At 45.1% G+C, this 19191-nt stretch overlaps 1 protein-coding gene and 1 long non-coding RNA gene across 2 annotated transcripts in view; one reads left to right on the top strand and one right to left on the bottom strand.

The window, feature by feature from the left end:
• The window catches only part of LOC137436895 (uncharacterized), a 32740-nt gene extending 26844 nt beyond the window's left edge, over positions 1–5896 (bottom strand). Inside the window, exon 1 of the long non-coding RNA XR_010986384.2 lies at positions 5791–5896. This is a non-coding gene — a long non-coding RNA (uncharacterized LOC137436895). The remainder of the gene's footprint in view (positions 1–5790) is intronic.
• A 1180-nt stretch (positions 5897–7076) lies between these two features.
• LOC137436894 (syntaxin-5) overlaps positions 7077–19191 on the top strand; it is a 57929-nt gene continuing 45814 nt past the window's right edge. The window contains exons 1-3 of the mRNA XM_068131104.2: positions 7077–7094; positions 7477–7710; positions 15883–15953. Coding sequence (XP_067987205.2) covers positions 7492–7710; positions 15883–15953 — 290 coding nt within the window. The 5' untranslated portion in view covers positions 7077–7094; positions 7477–7491. The remainder of the gene's footprint in view (positions 7095–7476; positions 7711–15882; positions 15954–19191) is intronic.

Genomic DNA, 19191 nt, shown 5'->3' on the forward strand with positions numbered 1-19191 from the left:
CGTCGATCTTCACCTTCTTCCTTATCCTCCTCTCCAACACCCTTTCCAATACCTTCATTCCATGCTCCAATAACTTTATCGTTCGGTACGAGCCACACTCCAGAGGGTCACCTTTCCCCTTGTATAGAGGGACGAGGGTACTCAGTTCCCAATCCACTGGAATGCGGCCTTCTTTCACCACCAGATTACAGATCTCTGTCATTCTCTTCACACCCCAACTTCCTGCTGCCTTCAGCATATCTCCCACAACTCCCGTCGGCCCTCCCGCTTTTCTACTCTTCATTGCTTTTATCGCTTCCTCAACTTCCTTCTCAGTTATCTTCTCTGCCGGTCCTAAAACTGGGTTACTCTCTATGTTGCCATCCCATTCATTCTCTGTATTCAACAGCATTTCCATATATCTTTTCCATCTTCCCTTAATTCCATCTGGGTCCACAACGATTTGTCCCACTTCATCCTTCAAGCAACTCACCCCCATCACATCAAACCTCTCTTTCGCTGTCTGCTTTGCAATCCTGAATACCGCTCTCTGACCCTCATCCGAATCAAAGCTTTCTCCGAACATTTTCCTACATGCCTCCTGCGCGTTGGCTACCTCTTTCTTTGCAGTCTTCTTGGCTGCCTTATAACTTTCATGCTCTGCTTTTTCTGCTCCCGTACCCTTCGCCTTCTGCCACTCCTTGAACTTCTTCCTCTGCTCGTCAATCCTCTTTCCAACTTCCTCATCCCACCACCATGTTTCCGAGTGCCTCAGTGGTCCTTTTGTCCATCCACATACCTCACCAACGGCTCCCAACAGACTATCTTTCATTGACATCCAACCACGTTCAAGCTCAACCACATCATCCTCTACCCTACTCAGCCTCTTTTAATGCCTCCCTTACTGTCACCTCTTTCAACCTCCACACCTTCATTCTCGGTTGGCACTTCACCCGCCGAGCACTCCTCGCAACTTTCACCCTTATGTCGCAGACAACCAAGTGGTGCTGTGAAACAGCCTCCTCCCCCGGGATCACCTTTGTGTCCCGGAGGTGCCCCCTATCTCGCCTACGCACCATCAGATCGTCAACGGTTGTCGTCGACCCATCTGATGTGTATGTAACAAGCTTATTATCCTCTTTCTGGAACTGAGTATTACAAATCAACAAATCAGCTCCATCAGCAAACTCCAAAATCCTTTCACTTTCTCCATTTCTCACACCATATCCGTAACCCCCATGAACTCCCTGAAAACCGTCCATACTCCTTCCCACATGTGCCATTTAGGTCTCCTCCTACCACAACAACTTCCTCATATTTCACGTTTTCCATCAGCTTCTCTGTCGCACACCAGAACTTGTCCTTCTCTTCATCGCTCCGACCAACCTGCGGAGCATATCCCGAGATGACGTTCACCAAAAGCTTTCCAATGATCATTTTCACCATCATCAACCTATCACTCACTCTAGTCACACTCACCAAAAGCTCCTCAGAAAACAGGACACCAACACCATTCACGCCCTCCGGGCACCCTTGCCACACAAACTTGTATTTCTGTCCCTGCCGACCCTTCACCATTGTCACACCACTTCCCTTCCATCTCGTCTCTTGCACGCAACATATGTCCACGCTTCTTCTGACCAATACTTCCACCACTTCTCCTGATCTCCCTGTCATTGTCCCTGCATTCCATGTCCCAAACCTCAGAAACCGATCTCCACTTTGGGCTGTACCCTGCCCATATGTAGTTGTAATTGTCATGGTTCTCTTTTTGAGGCAATGTTTTTTATGGCCGGATGCCTTTCCTGACGCCAACCCTCTTTGTCGCCTCTTACGACTCGCACGGATACGATGTACCTATTCTCACCAGGGTACACACCGGGAGGAGAAAGAGCTCATGAAAGCATCAGGCTCGTGAAAGAGCTAACATTTATCACACAAACAAACAAATGGAACATGTCTTTCAATCCTGATAAATCTCACACTCTTACGATGTCTCTCCGAAAAGACCGACTGGAAAACCCTCCCATCCACTTTCTGAACAATCCTCTCCAAGAAGTTCTGTCACTCAAGCTTTTGGGTCTCACTATTTGCCATGATCTTTCCTGGGAAAACCACATTTCAAATCTGGCCTCCAAAGCCAGTCGCCGACAGGGCATCCTCCGTCGTGCGAAGTCCTTCCTTGGCACACCTGAGCTCCTCACCACATACAAGGCTTTCATCCGCAGCTCTATGGAATACTGCTCTCCCCTCTGGTCTGGTGCTCCTGCCTCACACCTAGCCCGTCTGCACGCTGTTGAAACCAAAGCGTTCAGAATCATTGGAATCTCCCACGATGAAGCTAACTCCAAGGGCCTTTCACTCACTCACCGCAGGCAGGTTGGTGGTCTTTCCGTCTTCTACCGACTCCTCTCTGGCCTTGCCCCCCCAGCCCTCTCTGGGCCCTGTCCCCCAAATATTCCTACATGTCGCACAAGATCTGCCTGCAACCCTCTTATGGTTAAACTGCCAAAATCAAGACTTTCTGCTCACCTTCACTCCTCTTTTCTCCCACCTCTGGAACAAACTCCCTCACTCTCTTCAATCCCACTGCACCCTCCAGGTCTTTAAAACAGCTGTTCACCACCATCTCTTATCCTCCCCCATCCAAAACCTTGATCTTTTCTACCCCCGCTAATTTCGGTCCCCTTGTGTTTTATACCTCTCCCCGCCGCCCTCCCCCTCCCATGCCTCCTGCCCCCAAGCCCTCTCCCTCCCACACTTCTCTCTGCTCTCAAATGTTGTGGTTGTGTGCTTCCCCTTCTCTCCCCATCTTGTCTTCCGCTCCCTCTTTTTGTGTTTTGTTTGTCTGGTTGATTTGTTTGTGAAATAAATGTTAGCTCTTTCACGAGCCTCGATTCAGTATACAAAAAAAAACAAAAAAAGTATATAAAAAGGGGAGCGGGAGACAAGATGGGGAGAGAAGGGGAAGCACATAAACACAACATTTGAGAGCAGGGACAACGGGATTGTGTGTGAGGGAGAGGGCCTGGGGGAAGGCAGCGTGGGAGGGGGGGGGGGGGGGGTGGGAGAAGTATAAACACAAGGACACCAAGGACTTCCAGGAATTTCAAAAAAGTGGATTTGGGGTGAAATTAGTGGGGGTAGAAAAGATTAAGGTTTTGGATGGGGGAAGATAAGAGATGGTGGTGAACAGCTGTTTTAAAGACCTGGAGGGAGGAGTGGGATTGAAGAGAGTGGGGGAGTTTGTTCCAGAGGCGGGAGAAAAGAGGAATGAAGGAGTGAAGGTGAGCAGAGAGTCTTGATTTTGGAGGTTTAACCATAAGAGGGTTGCAGGCAGATCTTGTGCGACCTGTCGGAATATTTGGGGGACAGAGCCCAGAGAGAGCAGGAGGAGCAAAGCCGGAGAGGAGTCGGTAGAAGAAGAAAGACCACCAACCTGCCTGGGGCGAGTAAGTGAAAGGCCCTCGGAGGTAGCTTCATCACGGGAGATTCCAATGATTCTGAACGCTTTGGTTTCAACAGCGTGAAGACGAGCTCGGTGTGAGGCAGGAGCACCAGCCCAGAGGGGAGAGCAGTATTCCATTGAGCTGCGGATGAAGGCCTTGTATGTGGTGAGGAGCTCAGGTGTGCCAAGGAAGTACTTCGCACGACGTATGATGTCCAGTCGGCGACTGGCTTTGGAGGCCAGATTTGAAATGTGGTTTTCCCAGGAAAGGTCATGGCATATAGTGAGACCCAAAAGCTTCAGTAACAGAACTTCTTGGAGAGGATTATTCAGAAAGTGGATGGGAGGGTTGTCCAGTCGTTCTTTTCGGAGAGACATCGTAAGTGTGAGATTTGTCAGGATTGAAAGACATGTTCCACTTGTTTGCCCAGTCTGTGATTTTGTCCAGGTCTGCAGAGAGTGAGGAGGCTGCAGATTGCCGATCTGACAGATGAGGAATGGAGTGGCAGAGAGTGGAATCATCAGCAAAAGAGATAGACAGGATTTTCAAGAGAGTCGGAGAGATCATTGATGAAGACCAGAAAAAGCACAGGGCCCAGAACACTGCCTTGGGGAACTCCAGCCTGAACAGGAAGAGGAGATGAGAGAAACCCATACAGGGCCACACGTTGACTACGACGTCAACTTTGCACTTTCATCAGGGTTTTCCACAAAATTTTACAGTCATCTTTGTAACATACTTTGTGGTATCTTACTTCCAGGGCAACGCAGTCTTTCCCTCTGATGTGCAATAGGATGCTTTCGTCATTTTTGAGAGTCGCGACTTCCAGCAATTTCCCTGAAAACATAGATCAAATGAATATCACAGTTTGTATTTTCCCCGATCATTCATTTCGGAATTCCAGTCTTCTATCAATTTATTTTAGAATATGTACTCACCTGCTGTTAACGTTTCAGCTTGCATCAAGCTGTCCTTTGTTGTTTTATGAGAGACTGTCATGTACCGGTCTGCCTTCTTACAAATAATGCACACTGCTGGTAGGACATGTTTGGGTGAATGCAGGTCAGAACATGACCTCAATTTTTTCCACGGACTACGCCTGTGTACAGCAGACTGATGTTGCTGGCCTGTGTGTACTGAACCTGAACACTGAAGCGATCCCTCACTCTCCAAACTCTGCTGCAGCTGCCTATTCAGACATTTTTTGGAACTCAGTTCTATCAGTCTCTTGTTGATGAAGCGTTGATAACATGTAGGGTGAAATCCTGCCTCTGCAGGAATGTTGGTGAACTCGACGTTGACCGGATGCTGGTGTCTGTTGGCAAGATTGTGACACTCACCGTCCAATTGCTGCCACGTCTGCAGGCATTCACAATATTTACTCCATCTAGGAGGCGTAAACGGCGAAGTTATGTCATTGACGACGTGTTCAAAGTGCATGAAGCACTTTAAACGCGATTTTCCCGAGGCCATGACTAAACATCCAGCGCGACATGGGCGTATGTCATGTGACCCATGTGACCATTTTGTATGTCATGTGACCCAGGAAAGTGTTCTGATAGGCCTAGATTCGAAATGAGTGCCTTCGATGCAAAACAAAGTCGTGCGACATAAACGCGTGAAAAACTTTCAAACTGGCAGGATCTGTTAAACTTTTTGTATGTGCTACAACTCGGCACGTACTCACATTACCAGTGCTTATTTTTTTAGTCTCCCTGACCTCGGAACAGGATTGAACGATACATGGTGTCAGCTTGAGGCCTATTTAGACCGACCCAGTGAACGCAAGCCCTGACTACTAAAAAAAACTTAATCCTATTTTCCAGGACTTCCACAACTCTGTTAAACCATGCATTGAAACTGTTTACAGATAACTTAAAATTGGTGCACATTCTGTTAACAAAACTGGAGACAGAATCTACGATTGAAGACTTAATGCAGATACAAGGTCGAGTTACTGGTTCCCTATATGTGGCTCCCATTAACTAACCAACAAAGACCCAGCTGTGCAATTTTGTCATTTCAGTACAACACCTGAAGGTTATTGGCCAGGACTTACAAACATGGGCAATACAACTTTTGATTTTAACTACAGTCCATGCACCAGAAGTTACAAACCTTCACCCTTATATTAGTGAACAAGCAACGAGTGAGGAGATTAAAGCGTTCGCAGTGCCTCTGATAAATCATAAATAAATTAAATGGATGACACTGACTGACACACTCTCTCTCTCTCTCTCTCTCTCTCTCTCTCTCTCGGCCTGGTTAAAAAATTAAACACAACAAACGATAGAAAAATGGCAAAGATGAAATTTACGAAAAGGTAATATTTTAAAATATTGATTCAAACAGGAATACAAACCTTTATTGGTACTTGGTCCGCTGGATGAATCGAGAGAAATGACCTCCTACAACATTTGGCGGACGCGACGCCTTTCTGTTCTGCACGTCGTGACGTCACTTCCTTCACGGATTTTTTTTCTCTCCCCTATTTCGTAAAATGGAGTTTTGGTGTGGCATTTCAATATTTTTTCGTGACAGGTTAGACACATCACATATTTAGACTTCAAGTTACAGAGTACATAAAATGGACAAAAGGTAGAATGCCAATTAAACTTACACACGCACACCTAAAAACTCATTAGCTCAGTACAATATCTCTGTGATTAACCGGGATCAAAACGTGAAATAATTATGAATTTGATGAGGGTTGGATTAAACAGCGATGAAGATTTAGGTGTAAATGTAAAACCTCAATGATGTGAAATTAAGCCATTTGTTTTTCCTAACCCTTCACCTTGAATATCACATTCCCTTATTTTCAATAGAGGAATGCATTGGCATATTAAAAATTTTATGTACCGAAAGCAATATCAATGGACAACAACGTCGAGGGTTTTCCATTTTACACAAGATGAAAATAATAGGTTTGCCAAATGAGGATTGCACTGTTACAACCTATGCTGCCATGGCTTCCAAACACCGCTAAATGGACAACTGCAGCTGGGGTGTGTTCCATCATCTTGTCGAGCGTTGCGTTATCCAAGTGGCTTGAGCACTTAAGCAAGCGCTCCATCGAAACGGTTGATAAGGAACGGCTGGCTTGGCAAGCGATAGCAAGCTGATTGGTAACGGAGAACACTACCACTGATGAATAGATCAACAGGGTATACCATGTCGGTTAAATCATACCTCGACACTGCAAATCGGTTTTAAACTTCGTTAAAGAAACAGGGCGAACGACATAGTCTTCCAGAACTTGTCGACACCTGCCTAAGTGTTTAAGTACGTGGCGTATATAGAGCCTTGTGGCGAGAAAACGCCATTGACTTTTGCAGAAGAAGAAGAAGAAGAAGCGGCTGAAGAAGCTGATATGAGAAACGTAACACTTCCACTGTTCCTGGTTGGCACTTCCGGTTCACATTGACTCTGCTGTTCAGTCGGTGTGTTGGTGCTTTATTATTCTCTGATGTAATCTAATTAATAGACGGAAATAGCATTTTCTTTATAACCGAATTCTTTGATTTTAAGCTTTTGATTGAATTGACAACTGTACCATGCCTTGGCCTTCCGAAGTCAGTGGAGTCTTTAAATGCTTTGACGTCCACGTTTATCACTATCAGTGACGTGTTGTTTGGCCTTTCGATCGATTTGGGCTGTGACAATGTGAGCTTGAGTTTGAAACGCAGTTGAAGGTCACAGCCGAGTAAGGAGTGTTGCTAGGCCTTCAGTTCACGCAGATCCGACGGTACTCTAGTAATTTAGCATTCCCTACATACACGGCCGTGCTTTGACCGGCTGGGTTACCACAGGTATAGCCACAGGTAGCCTACCATTGCGTTTCACCAGCCTTGGTGTGTCTTGGTGATAATTATCGCGTTTGGTCGCAGGCCTCCTTGTGATGTATCCTCGTTTATCCAAGAGAACATGTTCCCAATCACTAATCAGGGTCGACGCGATCAGATGAATGAACAAAAAGTATGTTAGATATGTCATTGATGACAGGTGCATCGACTTATCTTCGATATGTTCCTAATTGTCTGCGCAGGTGTCAACGGGAGACATGTACGCCCGGCGCCGGCATGGTGTCTCTACAAGCAGTTCGGATATCGTGTGTTTGGGTCCGGTGCAGACCCACACCTTGACTGTGAGCAACAACTCATCCGTGAGCCGGACCGACTGCACCCTCCGCAGCCCTCCGTTGCTTACAGAAAGAACGACGTGTGGTCGAGACCGCACGCAGGAGTTCCTGGCTGTGTGCAAATCCTTCGACAGACAGCAGGTAGCTATTTGCCTTCAGTTGATCGAGTAAGCTGAAACTTGTCAAAGGGAAACGTCAACTTTTGTATTGATGATGATTTTGTCATTTGAATCCTGACAAATGTGTACAAAAATATCAAACCTTTACCTGCGAAGGTGTCCTGGCAAGGCTTTGGTATTATCGATCTGGAATTGCATTGTTGCTGGAGTTCTTTTGCAATCTAGTGTGTTATGGCGGAAGCCACGCGTACGCTACTGTGGGGATTTTGCAGGTCACGATGAATAAGGACAGATGAACCATGGGTTGAATTACAGAAGCTTTGTTCACAAGAGCCGACAAGAAACCGAATGTTTGTTCCTCTATCAACTCCGCAAAACTTCAAGAGCTCCAAAACGTCTCGTGAAACGAGAATACAGGAACGAACTAGAACGGCACTCAGTAGAGAGCATACCTCCGCCTGGTTGGCCATATCACTCAATGGTGAAGAATCACTTTAAAAATTATACGAGCTGGATCCAGCTCCGGATCTTCACCAAAATCGAATCGATTCTTCCTCGTGATTCCGGACACACAACCTGTTCAACAAGTTTCGTCCAAATCCGTCCATAACTTTTTGAGATATCCCGCTATGTATCGTTTTTGGCCTGATCTCCTAATGGTGAAGAATCGCTTAAAAAAAATAAATTCTCATAGCCGAATCCATATTCAGATCTTCACCAAAATCGAATCATCCTTGTCAGACACCCAAAGGGTCCACCAAGTTTCGTCCAAATCCGTCCACAACTTTTTGAGATATCCTGCTATGTATCGTTTTGGGCCCGATCTCCCAATGGTGAAGAATCACTTTAAAATTCTAGTAGTCGGATCCGAATCCGGATCCTCACCAAAATCTAATCATTTCGTCCTTGTCACATACGCCACACCTCTGCCAAATCTCGTCCGAATCTGTCCACAACTTTGAGATATTTTGTTGACAAACAGACAGGGGTGAAAACATAACCTCCATCGACCTTTGGTGGCAGAGGTAATAACAAATTTGTCAGTTTAGGTTCACTTTATATCCCAGTTGTCAACGATCAAGTAACTAACTCGCTGATAAATTAACATACACAACTGGTCAAAAGTTTTAGAACACCTCAATTTTTCCAGTTTTTATTGAAATTTACGCAGTTTAATGTCCAGTGAATAACCTGAAATGGTACAAAGGTAAGCAGTAAACTGCTCAAGGTAAAAAAAAAAAAAAGAAGAAGTTCACATTAGCAAAAACGGGAAAATAATGTAAATTGCACAGCTATATTGTAAAAAAAAAAGGCCTTCTTCAGGGAACAAGTAATGGGTTAACAACTTACAGCTATTCTGCAGCAATGTAAGTAAATCAAGCCTTGAAAGTTGATGTGAACAATTCCTCCAGGTGTCCCAACCTCTGCTGATTACTTGATTACAAACCCCCTGTCTGTATAAAAGCAGTATTGGAACAGACTGTTATTACACCCTCTGAAGCATTATTTGGACAATATTGCACTGCAGGAAGTAGTATATTGGAAACTGGAGGAAACTGACAGGAAGAGGTCTGGCAGACCCAAAGCCAAAACAGAATCAGAAGACAAGTTTCTGAGAGTCAACAGCTTGCGTGACAGGCGGCTCACAGGACAACAGCTTTGGTTCATCACGCAGGGTTTTTGTACACCGTCGAGTTGGCGAAAGGATGGTTCCTCGGTGTGTGACATCAACTGGCAAACATGGAGGAGGAAGCATGATAGTCTGGGGCTCTTTTGCTGGATCCAGAGTCGGCGACTTGCACAGAGTGACTGGCACCCTGAACCAAAAGGGCTACCACAGCATTTTGCAGCGCCAAGCAATACCCTCTGGTATACGCCTAGTTGCTCAGGGGTTCATCCTACAGCAAGATAATAATAATAATAATAATAATAATAATGCATTTATTTTATATAGCGCTTTTCAGGGAGCCCAAAGACGCTTTGACAGAGTGGAAAACATAATGCATAGCAAAACATAAAAACAATTGCAAAAAACAAGAATCAATAGGGAAGTATTCAAAGCAAAAAGGAGGGAGAAGGAGAAGAGATAGTCAGGGGTTAAATGCTGTGGGTTAAATGTTGAATGCGGTGTTGAACAGGTGGGTCTTGAGTGATGTTTTGAATGTGGTGAGTGAGGAGGAGTCTCTGATGGTGTGAGGTAGTGCGTTCCAGAGGGTGGGAGCACCAATGGAGAAGGCCCTGTCCCCCCAGGATCTGAATTTGGTCCGGATGGGGGAGTGGGGGGGTCAGGAGGTTGGTACCAGCAGAGCGGAGGTTGCGGTTGGGAGTGTGTCTGGAGAGGAGGTCAGCCAGGTAGGATGGGCCAGGTTATGGAGGGCTTTGTAGGTCAAGAGTAGGATTTTGTACTGGATTCTCTGGGAGATGGGGAGCCAGTGAAGCTTGTAAAGGACGGGGGTGATGTGGTCACGGGTCCGGGAATGGGTGAGTAGACAGGCAGCGGAGTTCTGAATGTATTGGAGTTTATTGGTGATTGTTGAGGGTGAACCACAGAGGAGGCTATTGCAGTAGTCCAGACGGGAGGTGATGAAGGCGTGGATGAGGGTTTCTGCAGCCATGGAGGAGAGGGATGGACGGAGATGGGCGTCGGGCGATGTTTTTCAGGTGAAAGAAGGCTGTCTTTGTGATCTGTTTCGTGTATTTGTCGAAGGAGAGGGTTTGGTCAAAGATGATGTCAAGGTTCCGGATGTGAGGGGAGGTGGATACTGGGAAACCGTTGATGTTGAGGGCAAAGTTATGGGTGGATTTGGTGAGCGTTTTTGGGCCAATGATTATTATTTCGGATTTATCATAGTTTAGTTTGAGGAAGTTGATTTGAAGCCAGGATTTTATTTCAGTGATGCAGTTTGTCAGGATAGAGTGGGTGGTGGTGGAGATGGACTTGGTGGAGATGAAAAGCTGGATGTCATCGGCGAAGCAGTGGAATTGGAGACCATGACGGCGGATTAAGTGACCGAGGGGGGACAGGTAACGGATGAAGAGGAGGGGGCCAAGAACTGAACCTTGGGGGGCACCTTGGGGGAGGGGAGCAGTGGGGGATTTGCAGTTATTGATGGAGATGAACTGGCGTCTGTCAGAGAGGTATGATTTAATCCAAGAGAGGGCAGTGCCAGTAACGTTAAAGGTGGTTTCAAGTCGGGTGAGGAGGATGGTGTGATCGATGGTGTCAAAGGCGGCGCTGAGGCCGAGGAGGATGAGAATGTTGAGGTTGCCAGCGTCAGAGGAGAGGAGAAGGTCGTTGGTGATTTTGAGGAGAGCAGTTTCAGTACTGTGATTGGAGCGGAATCCGGATTGGAATGTTTCATACAGGTTATTTGCAGAGAGGTGATGTTTGCGTTGAGCGGCTACAGCGCGTTCCAAAACTTTCGACAGAAAGGGTAGGTTGGAGATGGGTCTGAAGTTGTTTAGGGTGTCAGGGTTTAGTCCAGGTTTTTTCAGAATGGGGGTAACAGCAGCAATTTTGAGGGATGGTGGGACGATGCCTGTAGACAGGGAGGAGTTTATTGTTGCAATGATAAGTGGAGAGAGAGCAGGAAGGGAGGCCTTGACAAAGCTGGAGGGGATGGGGTCAAGAGTGCAGGTGGCAGTTTTCATTCCTATGAGAAGTTCAGAGAGGTCAGTAGGGGAGATTGGGGAGAATTGAGACAGGGGATGGCAGGATAAGGGGGGGCAGGTGGTTTGAGGGGGAGCGGGTGCGGCGGTGGTAAAGCTGTTGTAGATGTTTTCAACTTTGCGTTGGAAGAATGAAAGGAAGGAGATGCAGTTGTCTACTGTGAATGACTGGGTGGTGGTGTTCAGGGGGCGGAGGAGTTTGTTTATTGTCGAGAAGAGTGCTTTTGGGTTTCCGGAGCCAGAGTGGATAATTTGAGAGTAGTAGGCAGAGCGGGCGCGGGAGAGGGCATCTTTGTAGTGTTGTCGGTGGTCCTTGTCGGCTTGGGAGTGAATTGTGAGACCTGTTTTATTGTGGAGTCTTTCAAGTTGGTGAGCATGAGTTTTCATCAGACGGAGTTCAGGGGTAAACCAGGGAGCAGAATGGGTGAAAGAAACTGTTTTGGTTTTTATAGGCGCAAGTTGGTCAAGGCAGGAGGAGAGAGAGTGTGGTTGTAGTAGTCAGTGAGATCAGAAGGGTTGTGGAGGTCAACGAAGGGAGAAGTGGACATTTTTTCAGAGAGGGTGGATGAGAATGAGGTAGGTGAAAGAGCGTTTAGCTTACGGAAGTTGATAGTGCGATAATGCCTTGGTGTTGCGGCGGGGATGTTGATGGGTCATAGTGATGGCTAAGTGGTCAGAGAGGGTGAGGTCGGAGCCAGAGAGATGGTGCAAGATTAATCCAGTAGAGCAGACAAGGTCCAAAATGTGACCACGGTTATGGGTAGGAAAGTTGACATGTTGAGTGAGGTTAAAGCAGGTGAGTAAATCAGTGAAGTCAGTGGTTATCGTGGAGTCAGTGGAGTCCATGTGGATATTGAAATCACCAAGGAGGAGGATTGAGGGGGAGAGGGAACAGAGCTGGGTCAGAAAGTAGGAGAAGTCAGACAGGAATGATGGGTGTGGTTTGGGAGGGCGGTAGACAACAGCCATGACTGTGTGTGACCAGAGAGTTTAAAAGCCAGGTGTTCAAATGATGGAGCAGAGGCGATGGAGATGAGGCTGGTCCTGATGACTTGTCGGTGAATAACGGCAATTCCACCACCTTGGCCCTCTGAGCGTGGTTTATTGATGTAGGAATATCCATTGGGTGTGGTGAGGTTGAGTGCGAAGTAGTCCAGAGGTTGTTGCCAGGTTTCAGTGAGACAGAGAAAGTCAAGTTTATTTTCCAGGATGTAGTCGTTGAGGATGAGGGATTTGTTGTTGAGGGACCGGGTATTGAACAGGTGAGCTTGATGTTGTTTTGTACGGCGGGGATGAACTCAGGCGATTTGGCCAGGGTTCGCAGACGGGAGGTGCGATTGTGTGCGTTGCTGTGACCAGGTGTGCTGGGACGATGAGTGGGAGTGCACTGAGCTGACCAGAGGACGGGGATGGAGTGACCTGATTGTAAATGAACAAACTTACGACCGGAGCCACGGTGAATGTACCTTGGTCGTCGCAGGAGTCCATTGGATTTGATTGCAGAGATGCATGATGGGGTGGAGCGGGTATTAAGCAGAAGAAGCCTTGCGGCGGAGTACCGCAGAGCCATGCCAGGCAGGAGCGAAGAGACGAGCACGAGGCCAAGGTTGAGGAGGCGAAACAATGGCCACAACCCACGGGAGCGGGCCCGAGGAAACAGCGAAGGAGCCGGGCAGGTGAAGCCAGGAGCAGAGCTGGGACCGAGCAGAGGGCAGACAGGAGCGAAGAGACGAGCATGAGGCCAAGGCTGAGGAGGCAAAGCGGCAAATGCAGCGGCAAACGACCGCCGCCGCTAATCAAGATCACGGCGGCAAACCGCCACCACCACCGCTGCAAACAATGGCCACAACCCACGGGAGCTAAACACACCTCCAGGCTATGTCAAAACTACTTTCGAGGAAAAGAACAAGACGGTAGGCTTCAAATCATGGAATGGCCAGCACAGTCTCCGGACTTGAACCCCATCGAGCTGGTTTGGGATGAACCGGACAGAAGGGTGACAGCAAAGCAACCTACAAGTGCAACACATTTGTGGGAACTTCTGCAACAGTGTTGGGAAGAACTTCCTGAACAATATTTGATTTCCATTGTAGAAAGAATGCCACGAGTGTGTTCGGCGGTTATATCTGCAAAAGGTGACTACTTTGCCGAGTCAAAAATGTAAATTAAATTTTGTTAAACAAAATGATTCTATGATTTCTTTTTTTATCTCCAATTGTTTATTTGTTCTATGCTTAATTTCAGAGTACATTGAGACATTAAACTGCGTAAATTTCAATAAAACTGGGCAAATTGAGGTGTTCTAAAACTTTTGACCGATAGTGTATTGTCACAGGTTTGCCACTATGTTATCAAATTAAATCACATAATACATAATGCATTCACCAAACTGTTACATACCACCAGGGGTCCTCTTAATCGCAAACTAAACAGGCGTTGCAAAGCAACCACTTTAACCACACTTCTCCCATGTCTCTCCCATGTCTCCTACTTCTCCCATATCGGTGTGGCTCTGTCATCTAACGGCAAATGACACATGTGTGCTTGAATTTTTCCAACGAGATTGAAGAAGAAGAATTGTCAAATTTGCTTGTTGACCTGCTCAAGACACGTGATGGATTAACATCACGGCAAGCTTTGTAATAACATTTATTTATAAAGACCTTTTCACTGGGAGATGTCTCGAGGTACATTACTGGGAAATGTCAGGGAAGAAAAGAAAAAACATCTTGAATGTAAAACAGATAAGAAAATTAATATGAAGCTCAAACGCAACTGAAAATGCAAAGCCCATCCCCATCCGCTTTGTACTCGGCTATAAAATAAAAGTTATTTGTACCCGGACTTCTTCCATATGCTAAACTTGGCGAAAACAGCTATAAACAAGCATTCTGAGTATTGCGCTGTAATACTTGTTCCCTACCGATCCGGAAAACTGTTGGGGAATTACCAAAGTTCAAAGTGCCAAAACTTTGTCAAAAATGATCGAAACGTCGTGAAGTTCGAACTTGATCTGTAACTTATCATGAGGAAACCATGTACCCAGTTTGAAATCGTTAGCATTAAGAGTTTAGAAAAAAAGTCCGGAAAACTGTTCTTTGTGTGACTGACTGACGGACTGACGGACTGACGGACTGCAAACCTATAGTCCCCTCCGGTGTACACCGGTAGGGGACTAATAAATAGCACTGCAAAGCGGGCGTAACCCCTCAGCCCATGCATGGTGGAAACCAATTTCAAGATGGCTGCCATAGCGGCCATATTGAAAATCGCAGCACGCCCATTTTTGAAAGGAACCTTCCTCTACTCAACCCCAACACACACTGGAAAAATGGATTTCATCGGACAAGCCGTTCTGCTTGAAATTGACAGAAACCAATTTCAAGATGGCTGCCGTGGCGGCCATTTTGAAAATCGCAGCACGCCCATGAACCTTCCTCTACTCAACCCCAACACACACTGTAAAAATGGATTTAATCGGACAAGCCGTTCTGCTCGAAGTTGACGGAAACTAATTTCAAGATGGCTGCTGTGGCGGCCATATTGAAAATCGCAGCGCGCCCATTTTCGAAAAAACCTTCCTCGACTCAACCCCAACACACACTGCGAACATGGATTTAATTGGACAAGCCATTCTGCTCGAAATTGACGGAAACCAATTTCAAGATGGCTACCGTGGCGGCCATATTGAAAATCGCAGCGTGCCCATTTTCGAAAGGAACCTTCCTCTACTCAACCCCAACACACACTGCAAAAATGGTTTTAATCGGACAAGCCGTTCTCCTTGAAATGGACGGAAACCAAAAGTTGACGGATGCCCGGACGACGCCCGTGACGACAATAACCCATAGCCCAATTTGGGCTGAGGGCTGAAAAGTGATTGTAGCAGTGATGCTGGAGAAAATCAGAAGGCTCTGTGTGGTTGATCATTCATGTTGATTTGCAGCATGGCTGATACCCATTTTAGTCGTTGTATGGATCGTTACAGTAACATTGATAAGCAGTTGTCTTTGTACCCTACCAATGCAAAGAGCAAAGAAATTATTCCGTGTACACTTCCTGGACATGAGTATTGATTGCACGTGCTTATTAAATGTTAACAGCTCGACATTTCCGAGCTTCCTGGCGAGTTCCACCCAGTGTGGAATTTCTCTCCACCACGGTGCTTTGGACACCTGAGGATGCAAAGAATCAAACATTTCACCCGATGGGGGGGATTTCAAATGAGGTTTTTAATTTGCTCGATTCTCTTATCCCAATAAAATTAGCTTGTTATTCAAGTTGCCTGGTCCTCCTCCTCTGCCTCTTTCTTCTCCTGACCCTAGATTTGACTCCTTTGGGGTTTATGTTAGCGCTTTTCTGTCCACATATTTACTGGGCACTGACGTATTGCTGCCCCTTCTTGCCTCGATTCTCTGGCCAGTGTTCCTGGCCCATTCCAACTTGTCCAAGAAGTACACCAAGAGTCAAACGCAGAGGGGATCAATGTTCATCCCAGTTTGATTTTTGTCATTTTGTTTTTCAGAATGGTCTGCAGGAAATCCGTTCTCCACGTTTATCTTCTCAGAAAGAAAGCCCTTTTTCATCTCTGGCAAAGTGAGTCGCCCTCCTTTGCACAATTGTCAAAAGTCTTGATCATGTCAGTACATTTTGTTCTGCGCTCGGTGTTCCATATGAGGCTGTTTGGCATGTTCCTGCTTAACTCTTCAAGGACCAAGGTACACAAACATCCCGAAACTTAAAAGTGGTGTTTCTCTGATATTTTTACTGCAATTTTAGATTACTTTGTACATTGGCAAACATTGTAGGTAACACTGGGTTACTGCTTTTGTCATTTCCATTATCATTATTATTGTACACCACTCCTTTCCTATGCCATCTCCAGGCATTGCAAAACGTCATTGCTGGGCACCGAAGGGGGCTCGGCAGTGACACACGCTGAAAGGGAGTACTCGGTTTTCACTCTGGTTGTTGTACACCGCACCTTTCCCATGCCATCTCCAGGCATTGCAAATCGTCATTGCCGGGCACCAAAGGGGGCTCGGCAGTGACGCACGCTGAAAGGGAGTACTCGGTTTTCACTCTGGTTGTTTGTTTTTTTGCTTTCTTTCTTTCTTTCTTTCTTTCTTTCTTGCTTTCTTGTTTGTTTGTCCGGACGATATCTCAGCCATCCTTTGAGCTAGGAAGCTGAAATTTCGGCACAGTAGTGAGCAAGTCTTGTCAAAAACGGTATTTTTTGTTTTTTGAATAATCAATTAATTAAGGAGTTATTTAATTATTAGCGATTAATTAAGTACTTATTTAATTAATTACATTTCATTTCTCTTCTGACCATTAACTCAGGCACCTTTTGAGTTAGGAAGCTGATATTTGGACATGCCAATGACCAGGTGATTTGGCTGCAAAATCTATTTTTGATTTATTAATTAATCAATTAATCAATTAATCGATTAATTATTCGATTAATGACTAAAAATTGTTTTTTTTAAGTTACAGATTCTGATGAAATGGTGGTGGTTTATGTGTTCTCTGACCGAATTGATTAATAATTTAATTGTTTTATGATTATTATTTATTTATTTTCATTATTAATCATTTATTTATTTTCTTTCTCATTTGGCCAATATCATAGGCACCTTTTGAGCTCGGAAGCTAATATTTGGACATGAGTGACCAAGTGATGTGGCTATCAAGGATATTTTTGATTTATTGATTAATCAATTAATTAATCGATTAATTATTTAATTGTTCAATTAATTACTAAAAACAAAAACAACAAAATTCAGTTACAGATTCTGATGAAATGGTGGTGGTTTGTGTTCTGTGACCGAATTGATTAATAATTTAATTTTTTCATGATTATTATTTATTTATTTTCATTATTAATCATTTATTTATTTTCTTTCTCATTTGGCCAATATCTCAGGCACCTTTTGAGCTCGGAAGCGAATATTTGGACATGAGTGACCAAGTGATGTGGCTATCAAGGATATTTTTGATTTATTGATTAATCAATTAATCGATTAATTATTTAATTATTCAATTAATTCCAAAAAAAAAAAAATCAGTTACAGATTCTGATGAAATGGTGGTGGTTTATGTGCTCTGTGACCAAATTGATTAGTAATTAAATTTTTTATGATTATTATTTTTTTATTTTCATTATTAATCATTTATTTATTTTATTTCTCATTTGGCCAATATCTCAGACACCTTTTGAGCTGGGAGGCTAATATTTGGACATGACAGTGACCAAGTGATGTGGCTATCAAGGATATTTATTGATTAATCATTTAATCGATTAATTATTTATTGATTAATCGATTAATTATTTTTTGATTAATCAATTAATTATTTAATTTTTTATTAATGACTTATTTAATTAAATTTCTAGAAGATACATCTTCGGATGAAGCATGAGTGCCTTAGTTATGCTATTAGCCAATTGATTAAGAAAATATTTTGTGATAATCTTTTATTGATTTTAATTATACAATAAATCAATCAATATTGTACACCTCTCCCTTCCAATGCTGTCTCTATGAGCTGCACTGCGGTATTGCCGGGCACCAGAGGCGCCCCGGCAATGCCGCGCTGCAAGATATTTAAGTATTTGGCATGGGGGTGGTGCACTTTGAATGTATCTGTACTTGTCTTGTTATTATTATTTTTGTTGATGAGAAAATCTTGTATTTTTTATCATGCATAATTGAATTTCAATAAAATTATTTAAAGTTAGCCAAGCGAACAATAAAATTGGACTTGCATCTGAAAATTACTTTTAATATTCAGTGTTCCACATTAATGGGGGTAGAGGCACTGTTGTCTCGAAGCAGACTAGTTAACCCCTCCCAGCACTTTTTGTTCTGTAAAGAGACAACTGACTACATTTGTCTTGTTTCATTGCAAGGGGCTGTTTGTTCTGCTTTTTCTTTCCTTTGTGTAGCTCCCACTCAAGTGACCTTGGAGGCTTTGTGGCAGGCAAAATCTCATTAAAAAAATAAAATAATAAAACATGCCAGTGGTCCTCAAAGGGTTACCTTGGTGCCGTGTTGTACCATGCCGTGCTTGCTTTACTTTACCAACCCTTTGTGGCCAAACTTTAGTGTTCCAAACTCGTGTTCCAAACTCGTGTTCCAGACTCGGGTGTTCCAGACTCGGGTGTTCCAGACTCTGGTGTTCCAGACTCTGGTGTTCCAGACTCGGGTGTTCCAGACTCGGGTGTTCCAGACTCGGGTGTTCCAGACTCGGGTGTTCCAGACTCGGGTGTTCCAGACTCGGGTGTTCCAGACTCGGGTGTTCCAGACTCGGGTGTTCCAGACTCGGGTGTTCCAGACTCGGGTGTTCCAGACTCGGGTGTTCCAGACTCGGGTGTTCCAGACTCGGGTGTTCCAGACTCGGGTGTTCCAGACTCGGGTGTTCCAGACTCGGGTGTTCCAGACTCGGGTGTTCCAGACTCGGGTGTTCCAGACTCGGGTGTTCCAGACTCGGGTGTTCCAGACTCGGGTGTTCCAGACTCGGGTGTTTCACGTTTTACTGTTCCAAACTTTAGTGTTCCAAACTTTACTGTTCCAAACTTTGGAGTTCCACGTTTTGGAGTTCCACGTTTTGGAGTTCCACGTTTTGGAGTTCCACATTTTGGAGTTCCACTTCCACTTTTTAGTGCTGCCCGTTGAGTGCTGCCGGTTGAGTGCTGCCGGTTGAGTGCTGCCGGTTGAGTGCTGCCGGTTGAGTGCTGCCGGTTGAGTGCTGCCCGTTGAGTGCTGCCCGTTGAGTGCTGCCCGTTGAGTGCTGCCCGTTGAGTGCTGCCCGTTGAGTGCTGCCCGTTGAGTGC

This window comes from Myxine glutinosa, chromosome 11 (assembly GCF_964187855.1).
Source record: "Myxine glutinosa chromosome 11, kmMyxGlut1.1, whole genome shotgun sequence".
Classification (NCBI taxonomy): domain Eukaryota; kingdom Metazoa; phylum Chordata; class Myxini; order Myxiniformes; family Myxinidae; genus Myxine; species Myxine glutinosa.